General features: G+C 43.0%; 1 protein-coding gene across 14 annotated transcripts in view; it reads right to left on the reverse strand.

Annotated features, from left to right (window-relative positions):
• The window catches only part of ZNF667 (zinc finger protein 667), a 37,900-nt gene that overhangs the window by 11,786 nt on the left and 10,701 nt on the right, over positions 1–15,413 (reverse strand). For 13 of the 14 annotated variants that reach the window (XM_054539158.2, XM_063719763.1, XM_063719765.1 and 10 more), the window contains 3 exons: positions 9,456–9,547; positions 7,789–7,915; positions 5,243–5,335 (listed from right to left, as the gene is read on the reverse strand). In XM_054539158.2, the coding sequence (XP_054395133.2) occupies positions 5,243–5,335; positions 7,789–7,915; positions 9,456–9,488 (253 nt within the window). In that variant the 5' untranslated portion in view covers positions 9,489–9,547. Of the gene's footprint in view, positions 1–5,242; positions 5,336–7,788; positions 7,916–9,455; positions 9,548–14,399; positions 15,067–15,413 lie in introns of those variants that run through there. The other variant, XM_054539161.2, reaches the window with a different exon arrangement.

Genomic DNA, 15,413 nt, shown 5'->3' on the forward strand with positions numbered 1-15,413 from the left:
CAAGACTCTGTCTCAAAAAAAACCCACGAAAGATCAACAAAATGAAATTTTTTCAAAAACATAAACAGAATTGACAAATTTTTAATCAGATTAAGAAAAAAAGAGATAAGACCAGAGATGCAAAAGGAATGATTGCAACTGATACTACAGATACTCAAAGGATCATTAGAGACTACTATGAGCAACCTAGGCCAATACATTGGAAAACCTAGAAGAAATAGATAAATTCCTAGACACATACAACCTACCAATATTGAATCATGAAGACATCCAAAACCTGAACAGAGCAATAACAAACAATGAGATTGAAGTTGTAATAAAGTTTCCCAGCAAAGAAACGCGCAGGACCTGACAGCTTCACTGCTGAGTTTTACCAAATACTTAAAAAAACCTAATACCAATCCTACTCAAACTATTCCAAAAAATAGAGGAGGACAGAATGCTTCCAAACTCATTCTACAAGGCCAGTATTACCCTGATATCAAAACCCAAGGACACATCAAACAAAGAGCTTAATATTAATTCAAGAATCCTCAACAAAATACTAGCAAACTGAATTCAACACATTAAACAGATCATTCATCATGAACAACAATGATTACTCCCAGGAATGCATGGATGCTTTGATATATGCAAATCAATGATATATAGAAACAGAATGAAGGACAAAAAACATATGATCACTTCAGTTGATGCTGAAAAGCATTTGATAAAATTTAACATCCCTTCATGACGTGATCCCTCAAAAAACTGGTTATAGAGGAACATTCCTCAACACAATAAAAGCCATATATGACAGACCCATGGCTAGTATAATACTGAATGGAAAAAAAACCTGAAAGCCTTTCCTCTAACATCAGGAACATAAAAAGAATGCCCACTTTCACAACTATTATTCTACATTCAACATAGCACTGGAAGTCCTAGCGAGAGCAATCAGAGAAGAGAAAGAAATAAAAGGCATCCAAGTTGGAAAGGAAGACGTCAAATTATTATTCTTTGCAGATGATATGATCTTTTAGTTGGAAAATCATAAAAAATCCACCTAGACACCTATTACAACTGATAAATTTAGTAAAGTTGCAGGATACAAAATCAACATATAAAAATCCAGCAGCATTTCTATATGCCAACAGTGAACAATCTGAAAAAGAAATCAAGTAATCCCATTTACAATAGCTACAAATAAAATAAAATACCTAGGAATAAGCTTAACAAAAGCAGTGAAATAACTCTACAATGAAAACTACAAAACCTGATGCAAGAAATTGATGAGGACACAAAAATATGGAAAGATAGTCCATGCTCATGGATTTGAAGAAAAATTATTAGTAAAATGCCCATACTACCCAAATTAATCTACAGATTCAATGCAATCCCTATCAAAATATCAGAGACATTCCTCATAGAAATAGAAAAAATAATCCTAAAATTTATATGGAACCACAAAAGACCCAGAATAGCTAAAGCCATCCTGAGCAAAAAGAATAAAACTGTAGGAATCATATTACCTAAGTTCAAATTATACTACAGAGCTATAGTAATCAAAACAGCTTGGTACTGAGATAAAAACAGACACACAGACCAATGGAATGGAATAGAGAACCCAGAAATAAATCCATACATCTACAGTGAATTCATTTTCAACAAAGATGTTACAAATATATATTGGGGAAGGGACAGTCTCTTCAATAAATTGTGCTGGGAAAACTGGATATCCACATGCAGAAGACACTAGACTCCAATCTCTTGCCATATGCAAAAATCAAATAAAAATGGATTAAAGACAAATCTAAGACCTAAAGCAATCAAACTACTAAAACAAAACACTGGCAAAAGTCTCCAGGACATTGGTCTGGGCAAATATTTCTTGAGTAATACCCCACAAACACAGGCAATGAAACTAAAAATGGACTAATAGAATCATATCAAGTTAAAAAGCTTGGGCACAGCACAGGAAACAATCAACAAAGTGAAGAGACAATCTACAGAATGGGAGAAAATATTTGCAAACTACCCATCTGACAAGCGATTGATAACCATAGAATACATAAGGAGCTCAAACAACTCTATAGGAAAAAAATGTAATAATCCAATTAAAAAATGGGCAAAAGTTCTGATAGACATTTCCCAAAAGAAGACATACGTACACATGGCAAACAGGCAATATGAGAAAGTGCTCAACATCACTGATCATCAGAAAAATGCAAATCAAAACTACACGGTATCATCTCACCCCAGTTAAAATGACTTTTATCCCAAAGCAGGCAAAACAAATGCTGGTGAGGATATGGAGAAAGGGGAACCCTCGTACACTGTGGGAATGTAAATTAGTACAGCCACTATTGAGAACAGTATGGTGGGGGGGGGGTTCCTCAAAAAACTGAAATAGAACTAATATATGATTCAGCAATCCTACTGCTTAGTATATACCCCCCAAAAAAATAAATTAGTATATTAAAAAGATCTCTGCATTTCCATGTTTATTACAGCACTACTCACAATAGCCACATGACCATCAACAGTCATGCAGTAGTATTTAGCCATAAAAAAGGATGAGATCCTGTAATCTGCAACAACATGGATACAACCGGAAGACCTTATTTTAAGGGAAATAAGCCAGACACAGACAACCTTCACATGTTCTCACTCATTTGTGGGAGCTAAAAATTAAAACAATTGAACTCATGGATATAAGAGAGTAGAAGGATGGTTACCAGAGGCTGGGAAGGGTAGGCAGAAAAAAGGAGATGGTTAGTGGGTACAAAAATACAGTTAAGATGCAATAAATACAATCTATTTGATAGCACAACCGGGTGAATACAGTCAGCAATACTTTGTTGTATATTTTAGAATAACTGAGAGAGTATGATAGGAATGTTTGTAACACAATAATAAAAGCTTGAGGTGATAGATACCTCATATACCCTGATGTGATTCTTACACATTATATGCCTGTATCGAAATATCCTATTATATACACCTTCTATATCCCGTAAAAATTAAAGAGAAAAAAATTTAAAAAGGTCAACTGCCAAGGCTTCAAACCTTCTACTGCATCTCCTGGACAGGAGATCCTGGGCAAGTTATTTAACGTTTCTAAGACTCAAACCCTCATCTTGTCACTTAGGAATGACAGAGATTTCTACAAGTGTTGTGAGGATTAAATGAAATGCTGAACTTACAGGCTTTAGCACAGAATCTGCACAAAGTAAATTCTCAATAAATGCTGACTGCTATTAATTTATTTTGCTAAATAAAGAGAAACATTTTAATGGCAATATCCAATACTAGTGAGTATGAAAATCAAACCCCGTTGCTATTGATGGTGCTGATTTGATAATTCTAAGTTGTAGTCATGGTTCTGATTTATTACAGCAAAAGGATTCAAAGCGAGTGTGCAAAGGGAAATGGGGCAGACTCTAGAGGAAACTGGTTACAGCTTTCAGGAGCTGTGTCCCTGTGCAGTCACACAGGCTGCACTTCATTCCTCCTGCAACAAATTGTGACAACACACCCACAATTTGTGAAATTTCACAATTGTGAAACCTCACAATTGTGAGAAATGTTGTCTTCTAGATAAAGACCTAGCGCCTAGGGTTTTTTTATTGGGGGCTAGTGATCTGACAATTCTTCTGCAAAGTAATTCAGAAGTATCTAGAGCTCCCCCTCTGTGACTCAGTACTATAGAAAACAGGCAAAAGCACTTAATGCAGATACAATGATGTTAATAATAATAAATTAGAATCTAAATGGAAAATATGACATGAGAGACTAGTAACATAGAACATTTCTACTAAAACAAAATGTGAAAAAAGCAGAAATATATAAACCTTATAGTAACCATGAAATTCAATTTCATAAAATAAACAAGTAATCAGTGATAACTCTATGTATAAACTGTTTGTGTCTTTTCCTTTTTCTAAACTTTGTTATATGACTAAATTTCTTCTAAACTTAAAAACAGTATTTTAATAAAGAATATTTCTTCATGTTGAAATTAAGATGTAAAATAATGCATATGTGTCTTCTTTTTGCACTGTGCTTCCATCTGGCTTCTCATTACACACCCTCAGAACCTGGAGGTCACCAAAGCCAGACGCTCGAGGTGGTGCCGTTTTCTCCCAGCCTACACCAAAATATTGATCCCTAGCTCCTAGATGACGCATCCCATCTAAGCAGAAACTCAATGAATGCTACTTAAAGAAACAAACATACAAAATATATAACTTGGCCAACCAAAGAGGAACCTATTTGTCAATGAATCCTTGAAAAGTAGCTGAAAAGAATACTCGGAGAAAAGAGTTAAAAAATATTATTTTTAAAAGAATCACAAAAATCATGCAGATTTGAATGTTATCATAAGTATTAACAGAGAGGTCAGTGTACACCTTCTCTGAAAGGAAATACGAAAGCAGAGATGCAGGGGTACAGGTGGGCATAAGGGTGTGGAGAGCTGAGCTTCTGGAAACAGGCAGAGGCTGTTTGGCCCTCTGAAGAGGGTCTGGGCCTCAAACCCTCCTCTGCTGCTCCTTCCTAGCTGGGTGACCTTGGGCAAGTCAACAAACCTCTCTGGGCCTGTTTGCTTATCTATAAAGTAGGGGTAATAACAGCACCCACCTTATGGTGGGTTGTTGGGAGGAAGACCCTGAACTTAGAAGAGTGCTTGATACCTAGTAAGGGCTTACTAAATGTTGCTTTTTCTTCCTCTAGGACTCATACTGAAGAGACTTGAATTCTCTATACAGGCCTGGAGCCTTTCAGTGGGAGAGGCACACAAATAATCTCTTAAAGAGATTGCCCCCTCACAATCACGTGAGCTCTTATGCAGAACGCCTGCCTCTATGCTGCAATAGATTGAAAGTTTGTCTCCCCAAATGCCTATGTTGAAATTTTATCATCTAAGGTAATGGTATTAGAAGGTGGGGCCTTTGGGAGGTGTTTAAATCACGAAGGTGGAGCCCGTATGAATGAGATATCATCTATAATCACCTATAATCTCTCTCCCAGAGAGCTCCCTCACTCCTTCCTCCATGTGCAGACACAGCAAGAAGGTGCCACCTATGAACCAGGAAGCAGTCCTCACCAGACACCGAATCTGCTCATGCATTGATCTTGGACTTCTCAGTCTCCAGAACTGTGAGAAGTAGATTTCTGTTGTTTGTAAGTCACCTAATATATGGCATTCTGTTATAGCAGCCCCAGTAGACTGAGACATATGCCTTGGTTCTCTGTCACTCACCAGGAGCCCGGCGTCTTCTTACTGGCTCTACCATCCAGGGCGCTTTCCCTTTCTCCAATAAGGTGATCACATTTGGTCTCCGAAAGGAAAGACCTGTACGTGGGACAAACATGGGAAATGATCATAAATGTGGGCACCACAGAAGTCAGAGCCACGCTCTGCATCAACAGGAATGCAGGTTTAGTAGCATGAAGGGAGCACACAGGATGTGAAGGGCAGCTGGAGAATGGGGAGTGTGATATTGTGATTTATAAGAAGAAATATGTATTTGCTTTTCATCCCTGTTTCCTGGCACACAGCTCCTTAAACCCTGGGAATCTCCTGCATATGTGTCTTTTGTATGTTAATGAGAAGACTGTGGCTGGGGGATCCTGGACAGCCTTCAGATGGGGGCTGGTTGCCAATCATGTGATTAGAGGATTGGAACTTTCAGCCCCATCTCCTGACCTCTGGGGAGGGGTCAGAGGCTGGAGCTTGAGCCAATCACTAATGGCCAATGATTTAATCAACCTTGCCTACCTGAAGCCTCCTTAAAAACTCCAGTGGACTGGGTTTGGAGAGCCTCAGGGTTGCTGACCACGTGGAGGGTAGTGCAGTAGAGGGTGCATGCTCTGTGTCCCTCCCCCCATAACTTGCCCTCTGCATCTCTTGCATCTGGCTGTTCAACTGCATCCTCTGTAATATCTTTTACACTGAGCCGGTAAGCATAAGTAAAGCGCCTCCCTGAGTTCTGAAAGCTACTCTAGCAAATGACTGAACTTGAGAAAAGGGTCATGGGAATCCCCTAATTTAGAGCTGGTCAGTCCGAAGGCCCGGACATGCAACTGGCCTCTGAAGTAGGGGACAGTCCTGTGGGACTGGGCTCTTACCCTGTGGGATCTGACACTATCTCCAGGTAGACAGTGTCAGAATTGAATTGGAGGACACCCAGCTAGAGTGTGCTGGAGAACTGTTTGGTGTGTGTGGGAAAACCTCCAAACATCTGGTGTTAGAGTGTGCAGTGTTGAGTTTGCAAAGTTGTTTAAATCTCACATGGAGAGGCAGGAATCTAAATTATAGCCAGTAGAGTTGTTAAATTTTAATTCGACAAAGAAAACTATTTTCCTGAAAATTGAGTCAGAAACTCCTGAGGTTGGTTATGAAGTTACTGTCTTTCTGTTCCAGACCCTCACCCTTCTATTATCTGTTTTGTGGTGCCAGGGCAGGGGCCTTGCGGTCTTCACTTCTGCTTCACTGGCTGCTTCCTGTCAACATCCACCAATAGGGGCTTTGTCGGTTTCTATGACTGGGTTTTTTAGTTCTGTACTCCCAGAACCAGTTTCATGTGGCTCCTCAGAAGTATGAACAAACCAGGCAGCACACTGCCCCCTCCTTCAGAAGTTCTGAGTCCCAGATCCGAGGGGACCTTCCTTGAAGCCCTAAAAACCCCAAACTCTTCCCTTTGTCTCTCCAACCCCAGGAATGGTGGCAGCATCCTGCAGTTACTGTCTCTGTGTTACATCAGTGTCCACCATTCACCTTTCAACAACACCTCTTAAATCAATTCCTGAAATTCTATCAAAAGAGGGCTGGGTGTGGTGGCTCATGCCTGTAATCCCAGCACTTTGGGAGGCCGAGGTGGGCAGATCACGAGGTCAGGAGATTGAGACCATCCTGGCTAACACGGGGAAACCCCATCTCTACTAAAATACAAAAAATTAGCTGGGTGTGATGGAGCGTGCCTGTAATCCCAGCTACTCGGGAGACTGAGGCAGAAAAATTACTTGAACCCGGGAGGCGGAGGTTGCAGTGAGCTGAGATCGCACCACTGCACTCCAGCCTGGCGAAAGAGCAAGACTCTGTCTCAAAAAAAAAAAAAAAAATTATATCAAAAGAACTCAAGAGTTACCTACAGAGTTTCCGTAAGACCCAGCAATTCTGCCCCTAGGTATATACCCCAGAGAAATGAAAACATACATCCACACAAAAAATTTGTATATGTTCATAGCAGCATATCAAAATAACAAGAGTGAAAACAACCCAAATGCCCATCTATTAACTGATGAATGGATAAACAAAATGTGGTCTATCCATACCACACCTATTCTTTGGCAATGAAAAGAAATGAGGTATTGGCACATGCTACAACGTGATGAACCTCAAAAACATTAGAAATCAAAGAAGCCACATATTTATGATTTCACATGTATGAAAGGCCCAGAGCAGGCATAACCATAGAGATAGAAAGTGGACTAGTAGTTGCTGAATCTGGGGGGATGAATGACCAGAGGAGACGAAGAGTGACTGCTTATGGGTACTGGGTTTTTGGGTGGGAATAATGAAAATATAATTGATTGTGGTGATGGATGCATAACTCTGAATACACTATTATAAAAACCATTTAACTGTGTACTTTTTATGGGTGAATTGTATAGTATGTGAATTATATCTCAATAAAGCTCTTTTAAAAAAGAAACTGCAGTGGCTTCCATTTTCCTGACTAGACCTAGAGTGATGCATGTCCCTCAATAGGCTGGTTCTGGATTGTGGGGGAAGAAGAGCCTTACCAAGCGAGACCAGGTTCCGGTAATTCTCCAACATGACATCTTCATACAAATCCTTCTGAATGGGGCTCAGCCATTCCCACTCCTCCTGGGAGAAGTAGATGGCTAAGTCCCCAAATGTTATAGGTGCCTGAAATGAAAAATCAAATGTCTATTCACCACGGACTTGTGCTTCCACATGGCTGGAGGAAACGGTGCACACATCTTAAACATGGGAGACACAAGATACCAAGAATCATTCAGGAAGCATTCAGGGTTCTGAGGCCAAAAGGGGCAGGTGTATTAAATAAATTAAGTAAAATACAATATCAGAAATAGCTGTTATTAAAATTATGTTGCATTAAGAACACGACATGGCAACCTGGATCTACCAGGCATTTACAAAGTCAAGGCATTCTTCTAAGCACCTGACTGTACTGGCTCACTTAGTGCTCATGTGAATCAGTGATAGAGGCACTGTCAGCAGAATCACAGTATGTTACAGATGAGGAAACTGAGGCCCAGAGAGATGAGAAAACTTACTGCAGGTCTCACAGCTAGTAAATGGAGAAGCTAGTGTTCAGGCCAGACAGCTCCCGATTTAATCTCCTAACCACATGCTCTCCAAGAAACATGTGAATATGTTACACATGACAAAAGGTTCTTTGAGGGTATAATCAAGGCTACTGATCACTTGACCTTGGCAGATTATCTTGGACTTGACCTGGCCAGTTGGTTATTGGTTCTTGCTGTCTTGAAGATGAAAAATGAGGGTGAGGTGGAAAGTGTGGGAAGGAACTGAATCTGGCCAATAACCAGCAAGTCTGGAAGAGGACCTAAGCCCCAGATGAGAACACAGTCGGCTGACACCTTGATTTCAGCCCTGTGAACTCCAAAGCAGATGACCCAGCTAAACCATGTTGTGCCTGGACGCCAACCACAAAACTGCATAATGATAAGCACGTGCTGTTTTGAGCTGCCAAGTTTGCAGCTAATCTGTTACAGCAGCAAGGGGCAACTAATACACCTAACTGAAAGCAAACACGCTTGTTATGGGAAACTGCATTTGAGATGCCTGTTGTAAAAACCACTCAATGATTGACAGTGGTGGAGCATGCTGACCACAGGAGGCTACGCATACCACCTCACTGCCTGCATCAGTGCAGTCAATGGAATAGCAGGGCTATGTGGTGCCTTTTAGTCTTGGGACCTTAGCTAAAGAGATTTCCTCCCTGTAAATATGGGTTTTAAGAGAAACAAAACCACACAACAAGACTAACTCCAGAGCACATGTCAAGTCCCCTCTGCTACCGCAGGCCCCACCTGGGCATTCGTCTCCATGCTGAGAAATCACAGTGGCTCTCATCTTCCTCCACAGAGGACATTTCTCCTGGGGAGGGCATTTCTCCTGGGGAGGGCATTTCTCCTGGCACTGGCAAAGCCCCTGGGAATGCTAAACCAACAGGCCAGTGGCCATGTGCACACTGGGAATGGAGAGAGGCCCGCTGGGCAGTTTCCTGGCTGCTGGGCCCTTCTCAGGTTCTCATCTCCCATAGCAATGGGAGAAAACCAAGGACTAGGTGTTGGATGGATCTCCAACAGGCAAAAATTCTCCATGGAAGGAAAGCAAATGGTCCACATCTCATAAGACATGATGGGGTGTTCCGGAAGAAAGAGGAATTACCACTTACCTTGGATTTGGATTTCCCCCGTGCAGAAGGCATCCTTTCCTCCCCCTTTAGGGTCCACACTCAGAGAGGGGCAGAGAGCTGGTAAGGCAAGGCTGTGGGGAGAAGACAGGTCATGAGGCCAACTGGGCCTTTTGGGCAGTGCCAGAGTCCACAGGCCCCTACCTAACCTGGAGACACACACACAGACACACATACACACATATGCATGCGCACACACACAGATGTCAGAACACCTGGCACATTCCTGTCCCCTCTCACCCTCTCATGGTCAGGGAAGGGCACGGCCAACCCTTTTTGTGCCTAAGATCATAGCAGGTTCTTGATCAGAAGGCAAATAAGGACTGTACAGACCTCTGGCCATCCATTTGACAAGTATTTACTGAGCACCTACTAGGTGTCCAGCTGTCCCAGGTACTGGGGAGTCAGCAGTGAGTTAGAGTGGAAGAGTGCCGGCTCCCAAGCACCTTACATTCCAGTAGGGAAAGCACATCCATATAAAGCACAATGATGATCATGGTCATTGTTATGAAGAATAAACAGGCCAGGGCAGGGATTAGAGTCGTGGGATGGTCAGGGAAGGTGTCTCTGAGGAGGTCACATTGAGCTGAGGTCTAAATATGAGAGCATGAGCCATGTGGGTGCTAGGGGAAGAGCATTCCAGGTAGAGGCACAGCAGGTGCCAGCGTCGTGGGTGGGCGCAGGCTAGGTGTGAGGAGAGCAAGGTCTGTGTACTGAGGCAGAGTGGGTGCAGCGGGGAGGGTGGGCTAAGGCAGGAGGGGCCGGATCATGAAGGGGGTGCTGAGCAGCTAGGATTTGATCTCAAGTGTGACATCACTGGGGGAGGAGGGGGAGCTGAGCAGGGGAGTGACACCATCAGACAACATTTAACAAAAATTTGGAGCATGTCTATATGGTGGGTAAACTGTGTGTTAGGAGAGGGAGCAAGAGTGAGGAGAGGACTCACTAGGTAGCTCTGCGGAAATCCGGGGAAAATGTTGGTGGCATGACTAGGGTGGGTGGAGTGGAGGAGGGAAGATGTGGTTAGATCGCCTCCTCAAGGGGGCCCCTCTATCCACCTATCTCAAAGAATCTCTGCCCTGTATCAGTCTATACCTATGCTGTCCAATGTGAATGCCACTAGCCACATATGAAAACTGAGCACGGGAAATAAGACTAGTGGAACTGAGGAACTCGTTTTCTTTTGAGACAGGGTCTTGCTCCGTTGCCCAGGCAGGAGTGCAGTGGTGTGATCTTGGCTCACTGCAACCTCAACCTCCCCGACTCAAGCGATCCTCCCACCTCAGCCTTCCGCGTAGCTGGGACCACAGGCACCCGCCACCACACTCAGCTTATTTTTGTATTTTTCAGAGACAGGGTTTTGCCATGTTGCCCAGGCTGGTCTCAAACTCCTGGGCTCAAGCAATCAGCCTGCCTAGGCCTTCCAAAGTGCTGGGATTACAGACATGAGCAACTGTGCCCAGCCTGGAACTCATTTTCATTCCAATCAATTCACTATTAAAAGAATAATAAAATAAAATTTAAAATTATTGCTAAAATTATTAAAATTTACTGTCAATTTAAAATGAAAAACTGATGCTCAATTTGGTTACTGTAAAACTTTAAAGTATGTCTGGAACAACTTGGGTATGTGACTCTGCTTTTCCAAAGGTTTTATGAAATTAAGTACGGATCAGGTATCTCTACTAAAAATTAAGGGTCTAGATGGACCATGTGTATAAAACTTGTATCAGATTTCAAAGACTCAGTATGAAAAAATGTAAACTATTAGTATGATAAAATAACTATTTCATTGATAACTGTTTATATTGGCTACATGTTGAAATGTTAATATTTTGATATAATCAGTTAAATGTTATTAAAATTAACTTTAATGGGCCAGGCACAGTGGCTCATGCCTGTAATCCCAATGCTTTGAGGCTGATGCAGGAGGATCACCTAAGCCTAAGAGTTTGACAGCAACCTAGGCAATGTTGTGAGACCCCATCTCTGTAAACCATTAAAAAATTAGCTGAGTGTGGTGGTGTGTGCCTGTAGCCCTAGCTACTTGGGAGGCTGAGATGGGAGGATTGCTTGAGCGTGGGAGGCAGAGGTTGCAGTGGGCCAAGATCATGCCACTGCAGTCCAGCCTGGGTAGCAGAGTGAGACCCTGTCTCAAAAACAAAGCAAAACAAAACAAAATTAACTTTAATGATAAATGTGTTGCTTTTTACCCTTTTCAATGTAGCCTCTGGAAAATGTAAACTTATCAGCCTCACATTATGTTTCTGTGGGGCAGTGCCGCTGCATGCTCTATTATTGTATTGCCCCACTTTCCACAGAGCACTTTACTGCTTTCTGAAAACAGCTTGTTTATGTGGGTGTTTATGTGGGTAGTACCTCCTCCCTCCCTAAACACACACAATGATCTGGGCTGGAAAGCAGAGACTTTGTTTTGTTCACCGCTCTACTCCCAGGGCTGAGAACCTACCTAGCACAGAGCAGGTGCTCAATAAACACTTGTTGACTAACTCAACCAAATCCTCAGTGTGCTGAAACCCCACCCCAGAGATACAGTTCTGCCATAGCCATTCTCTGGCCCTCCACATTTGTCTTTGGAGAGGACAGAAATGGGGACATACTTTTCACTTCCCTTAGTGTGGAAAGCTTGACATCTTGAGAAAACGATACAATGAATGCCTAATTACTCTTCACCAAATGTTAACATTTTTCCTACACTTTTTTATAAAAAGGCAGTCGTCTGAAAGTTGTAGAATGATGACAGTTCATCCCTAAATGTTCCAGCACACGCCTCCAAAGAATGCCATCGTCATACCCTGCTGCCAACAACAGCAGAAATGTCCCCAAAAGCTTTTTGTGACTTTGTAATGAAAAAAGTACAGCAGGATACAGCCTGGAAAATGGAAATAATGGATGTTCCCTCTACAGATGTTTGTTTCGTCCCCGTAGGGGTGGAGGTAGAAGAAGATAAATAAATCCAAGGCCATCAGGCTGGAGTTCAGAGTTAGGTAACGGATATGTTTTGATATGAAACATGGATCCTAAGATGGCCTTGTCCTATTTAAGAGAAGCTAGGCAGAAGAATGCTTGGATAATTAAGTTTCTCTCTTTGTAGGATAAAGTAGTAGTTAAGAATAGGAATACTAAGGTGAATTATTAACAAGATGAATAAATGTTGAGTGCTTCCATGTGCTAAGCAACACTGAAGATTATCATTTCAATTCTCACATCTGGTGGCAAGTCCAGTTCTAACGCCATTTTCCAGATGGGGAGGTGGAAGCACAGAGAGGAAGGAATCACTTGCCCAATGTCATAAGGTAGACCAGTGGCAGAGCCAGGGTTCAAACCTGGACATTTGCCCCGAATGCCTGGCTCTTAACCACACTGTGTGGCACCCTCCCCTCTGCCCGTGTCAGAGGAAACAAGGTGAGCAGAGAAGACCAGCAGGACAGGCTTGAGGCTGCTCTCCCAAGAGGCCTGTGTGCAGGGTCAGCCCCAGGCTGGCGTCTAAGGACCTGGCTGGGAGACCATTCCCTACATGGATATAAAACTTTTCCTAACTGTTAAGAATACCTTCAGCTTCACTGTGTGGTGCAGGGAGCACACAATTTATGCCTTATGTTGAACCCCTGCTTTCCTCCTGGGAGTCTGCAATTTTGTTATCTGCCAACCAGAGGATGCCGACGTAACCAGCTCACAATAACAAATGTGGACACTGAGTCTCTAATGGGCATGCTGTGTAGACAGCACCTCGCATGTGTTGTTCTAACTCGTTACTAAGGGAATTAGTATGTCACTCAGGACTGCACTGGGAGAGGACTCCGAGGAGCCTGGCCCTGGCTTCCCCAGGCTCTGCTCTGTGCACCCTTCCCTTTGCTGATACTGCTCTGCATTTTTTGGCTGTAATAAATCATTAGCTGTGAGCATGACTACAGGTTGGGTCCTGGGAGGCCCTCGAGAATGCTGGAACCTGGGAGGCGGCCCTGCAGACTCTGAAACATAAGCCAGTAAGAGGTAACCCCCACTCTATCACACCCCCCAGCTGTATCAGCCTTAGAATGAGGATCCAGTGAACAGTCATTCTGCAACAGATGGAGTTGAAGCCAGGCTCTGCTCTGTGCACCCTTCCCTTTGCTGATACTGCTCTGCATTTTTTGGCTGTAATAAATCATTAGCTGTGAGCATGACTACAGGATGGGTCCTGGGAGGCCCTTGAGAATGCTGGAACCTGGGAGGTGGCCCTGCAGACTCCGAAACATAAGCCAGTAAGAGGTAACCCCCACTCTATCATACCCCCCAGCTGTATCAGCCTTAGAATGAGGATCCAGTGAACAGTCATTCTGCAACAGATGGAGTTGAGGTGGGCACATGATCAATGTCCTGGCCCCAATGGGAGGCAGCTAGAGGTGTGGCTTCCCAGCCCCTCAGGATGGTGCCCTGAGCCACACCCCACTTCTCTGGTGCTCTTGTTAGAGGGACCCCTGGTTACCAGGCCTCTGGTTTAATAAAATATGACTAGAGTGACTCTATCTTAAAGTGAGTAGCTAGGCGCTCACAAGGCCCCCGCTATAAGGTTAATGCTTACAGTCTGAAAGTAGCCACATCCTGAGCTGACCACCTATTATAATTACAGAAAATATATGGACACACAGAACATCTCCCACCAAGCCTGCAGAATGTCCAGATGTCCTGAGAGTGCAGCCCACTTTACTCAGAGATAACATCAATGACCAGGCTTAGGCTGAAGGATGAATGGTCATTGATAGCACAAATAGCCCTACCTTTAGTGAGCGCATCTGCACATTCCAGGTTTAATGACAGCTCCTTACAGTTTCCCATTCCTTCTCCTGCTTTCTGAGAACACCCTACTCTGTAACAGAGTAGTTTCCAATAAACTTGCTTCTTTCACTGTGCTCTGTGACTCACCTTGAATTCCTTCCTGTGCAAGATCCAAGAACCTTCTCTTATGGTCTCGATTGGGACCCTCTTTTCCAGCAACACTCACTGGGCAAGAAGGGGCAGGGTCCCATGCAGGTGAGCCATGGTCCAGGAGGGGCCTCTAATTAGCACTGTGTGCCATGCCGGCCACATCAGGCTAAGGGGGATACTTGACTTCATCTGCCTGGGAATGGGGTGGGGGGAATGAGGGCACTGGGGCATTAGTGACTGTGGTAGACCAGAGTTATGCCCTCCCCACCAAAGATATGGACATCCTAATCTTCAGAACCCATGAATATGGCACCTTACATAGCAAAAGGAACTTTGCAGATGTGATGAAGTTAAGGATCTTGGGGGCAGTGGAGATAATCCTGAAAATGGAAAAAACACAAACCGTTTTTCCTCTGCTGTCACACCACAACAATCCATGACCACATGTGTGAGGAGTTTTCCCCACACACCAAGCAAGCAATCATTTCTGCAGTGGACCCCAGCTGGGTGACCTCCAACTCAATTCTGACACTATGTTCCTGTGGACAGAATCAGATCCCAGAGCTTGAGGTCTCAGCCCCCAAGACTGCCCCACCTGCCCCACCTTCAGATACCAGTTTCAAGTCTGGACTGCAGGAACGTTTGACTGGCTTTAAGTTGGGGTTCCCACAACTTAAGAATAATAAACATTTATTCATTATAATAATAATTTATTATAATTTATTTATCACTATAAATTTATTAATAATTTATTATTAATTAATAATTTATTAATAATTATTATTAATAATTATTTATTAATAATAAATTTTTATTATAATAAATTAATAATTTGCTAAAGCAGCTCACAGAACTCAGGCAAATACTGACATTTACTGGTTGATTATGAAGGCTATTCCGAAGAATACACAGGAAGAAATGTGTAGAAATACAAGGTATGTGTGAGGTGGTGTGCAGCTTCCATGCCTTCCTTGGGAACCCTCCAGGAACCTCCATGTGTTCAGCTATCCA

This window comes from Pongo abelii, chromosome 20, assembly GCF_028885655.2.
Source record: "Pongo abelii isolate AG06213 chromosome 20, NHGRI_mPonAbe1-v2.0_pri, whole genome shotgun sequence".
NCBI lineage: Eukaryota > Metazoa > Chordata > Mammalia > Primates > Hominidae > Pongo > Pongo abelii.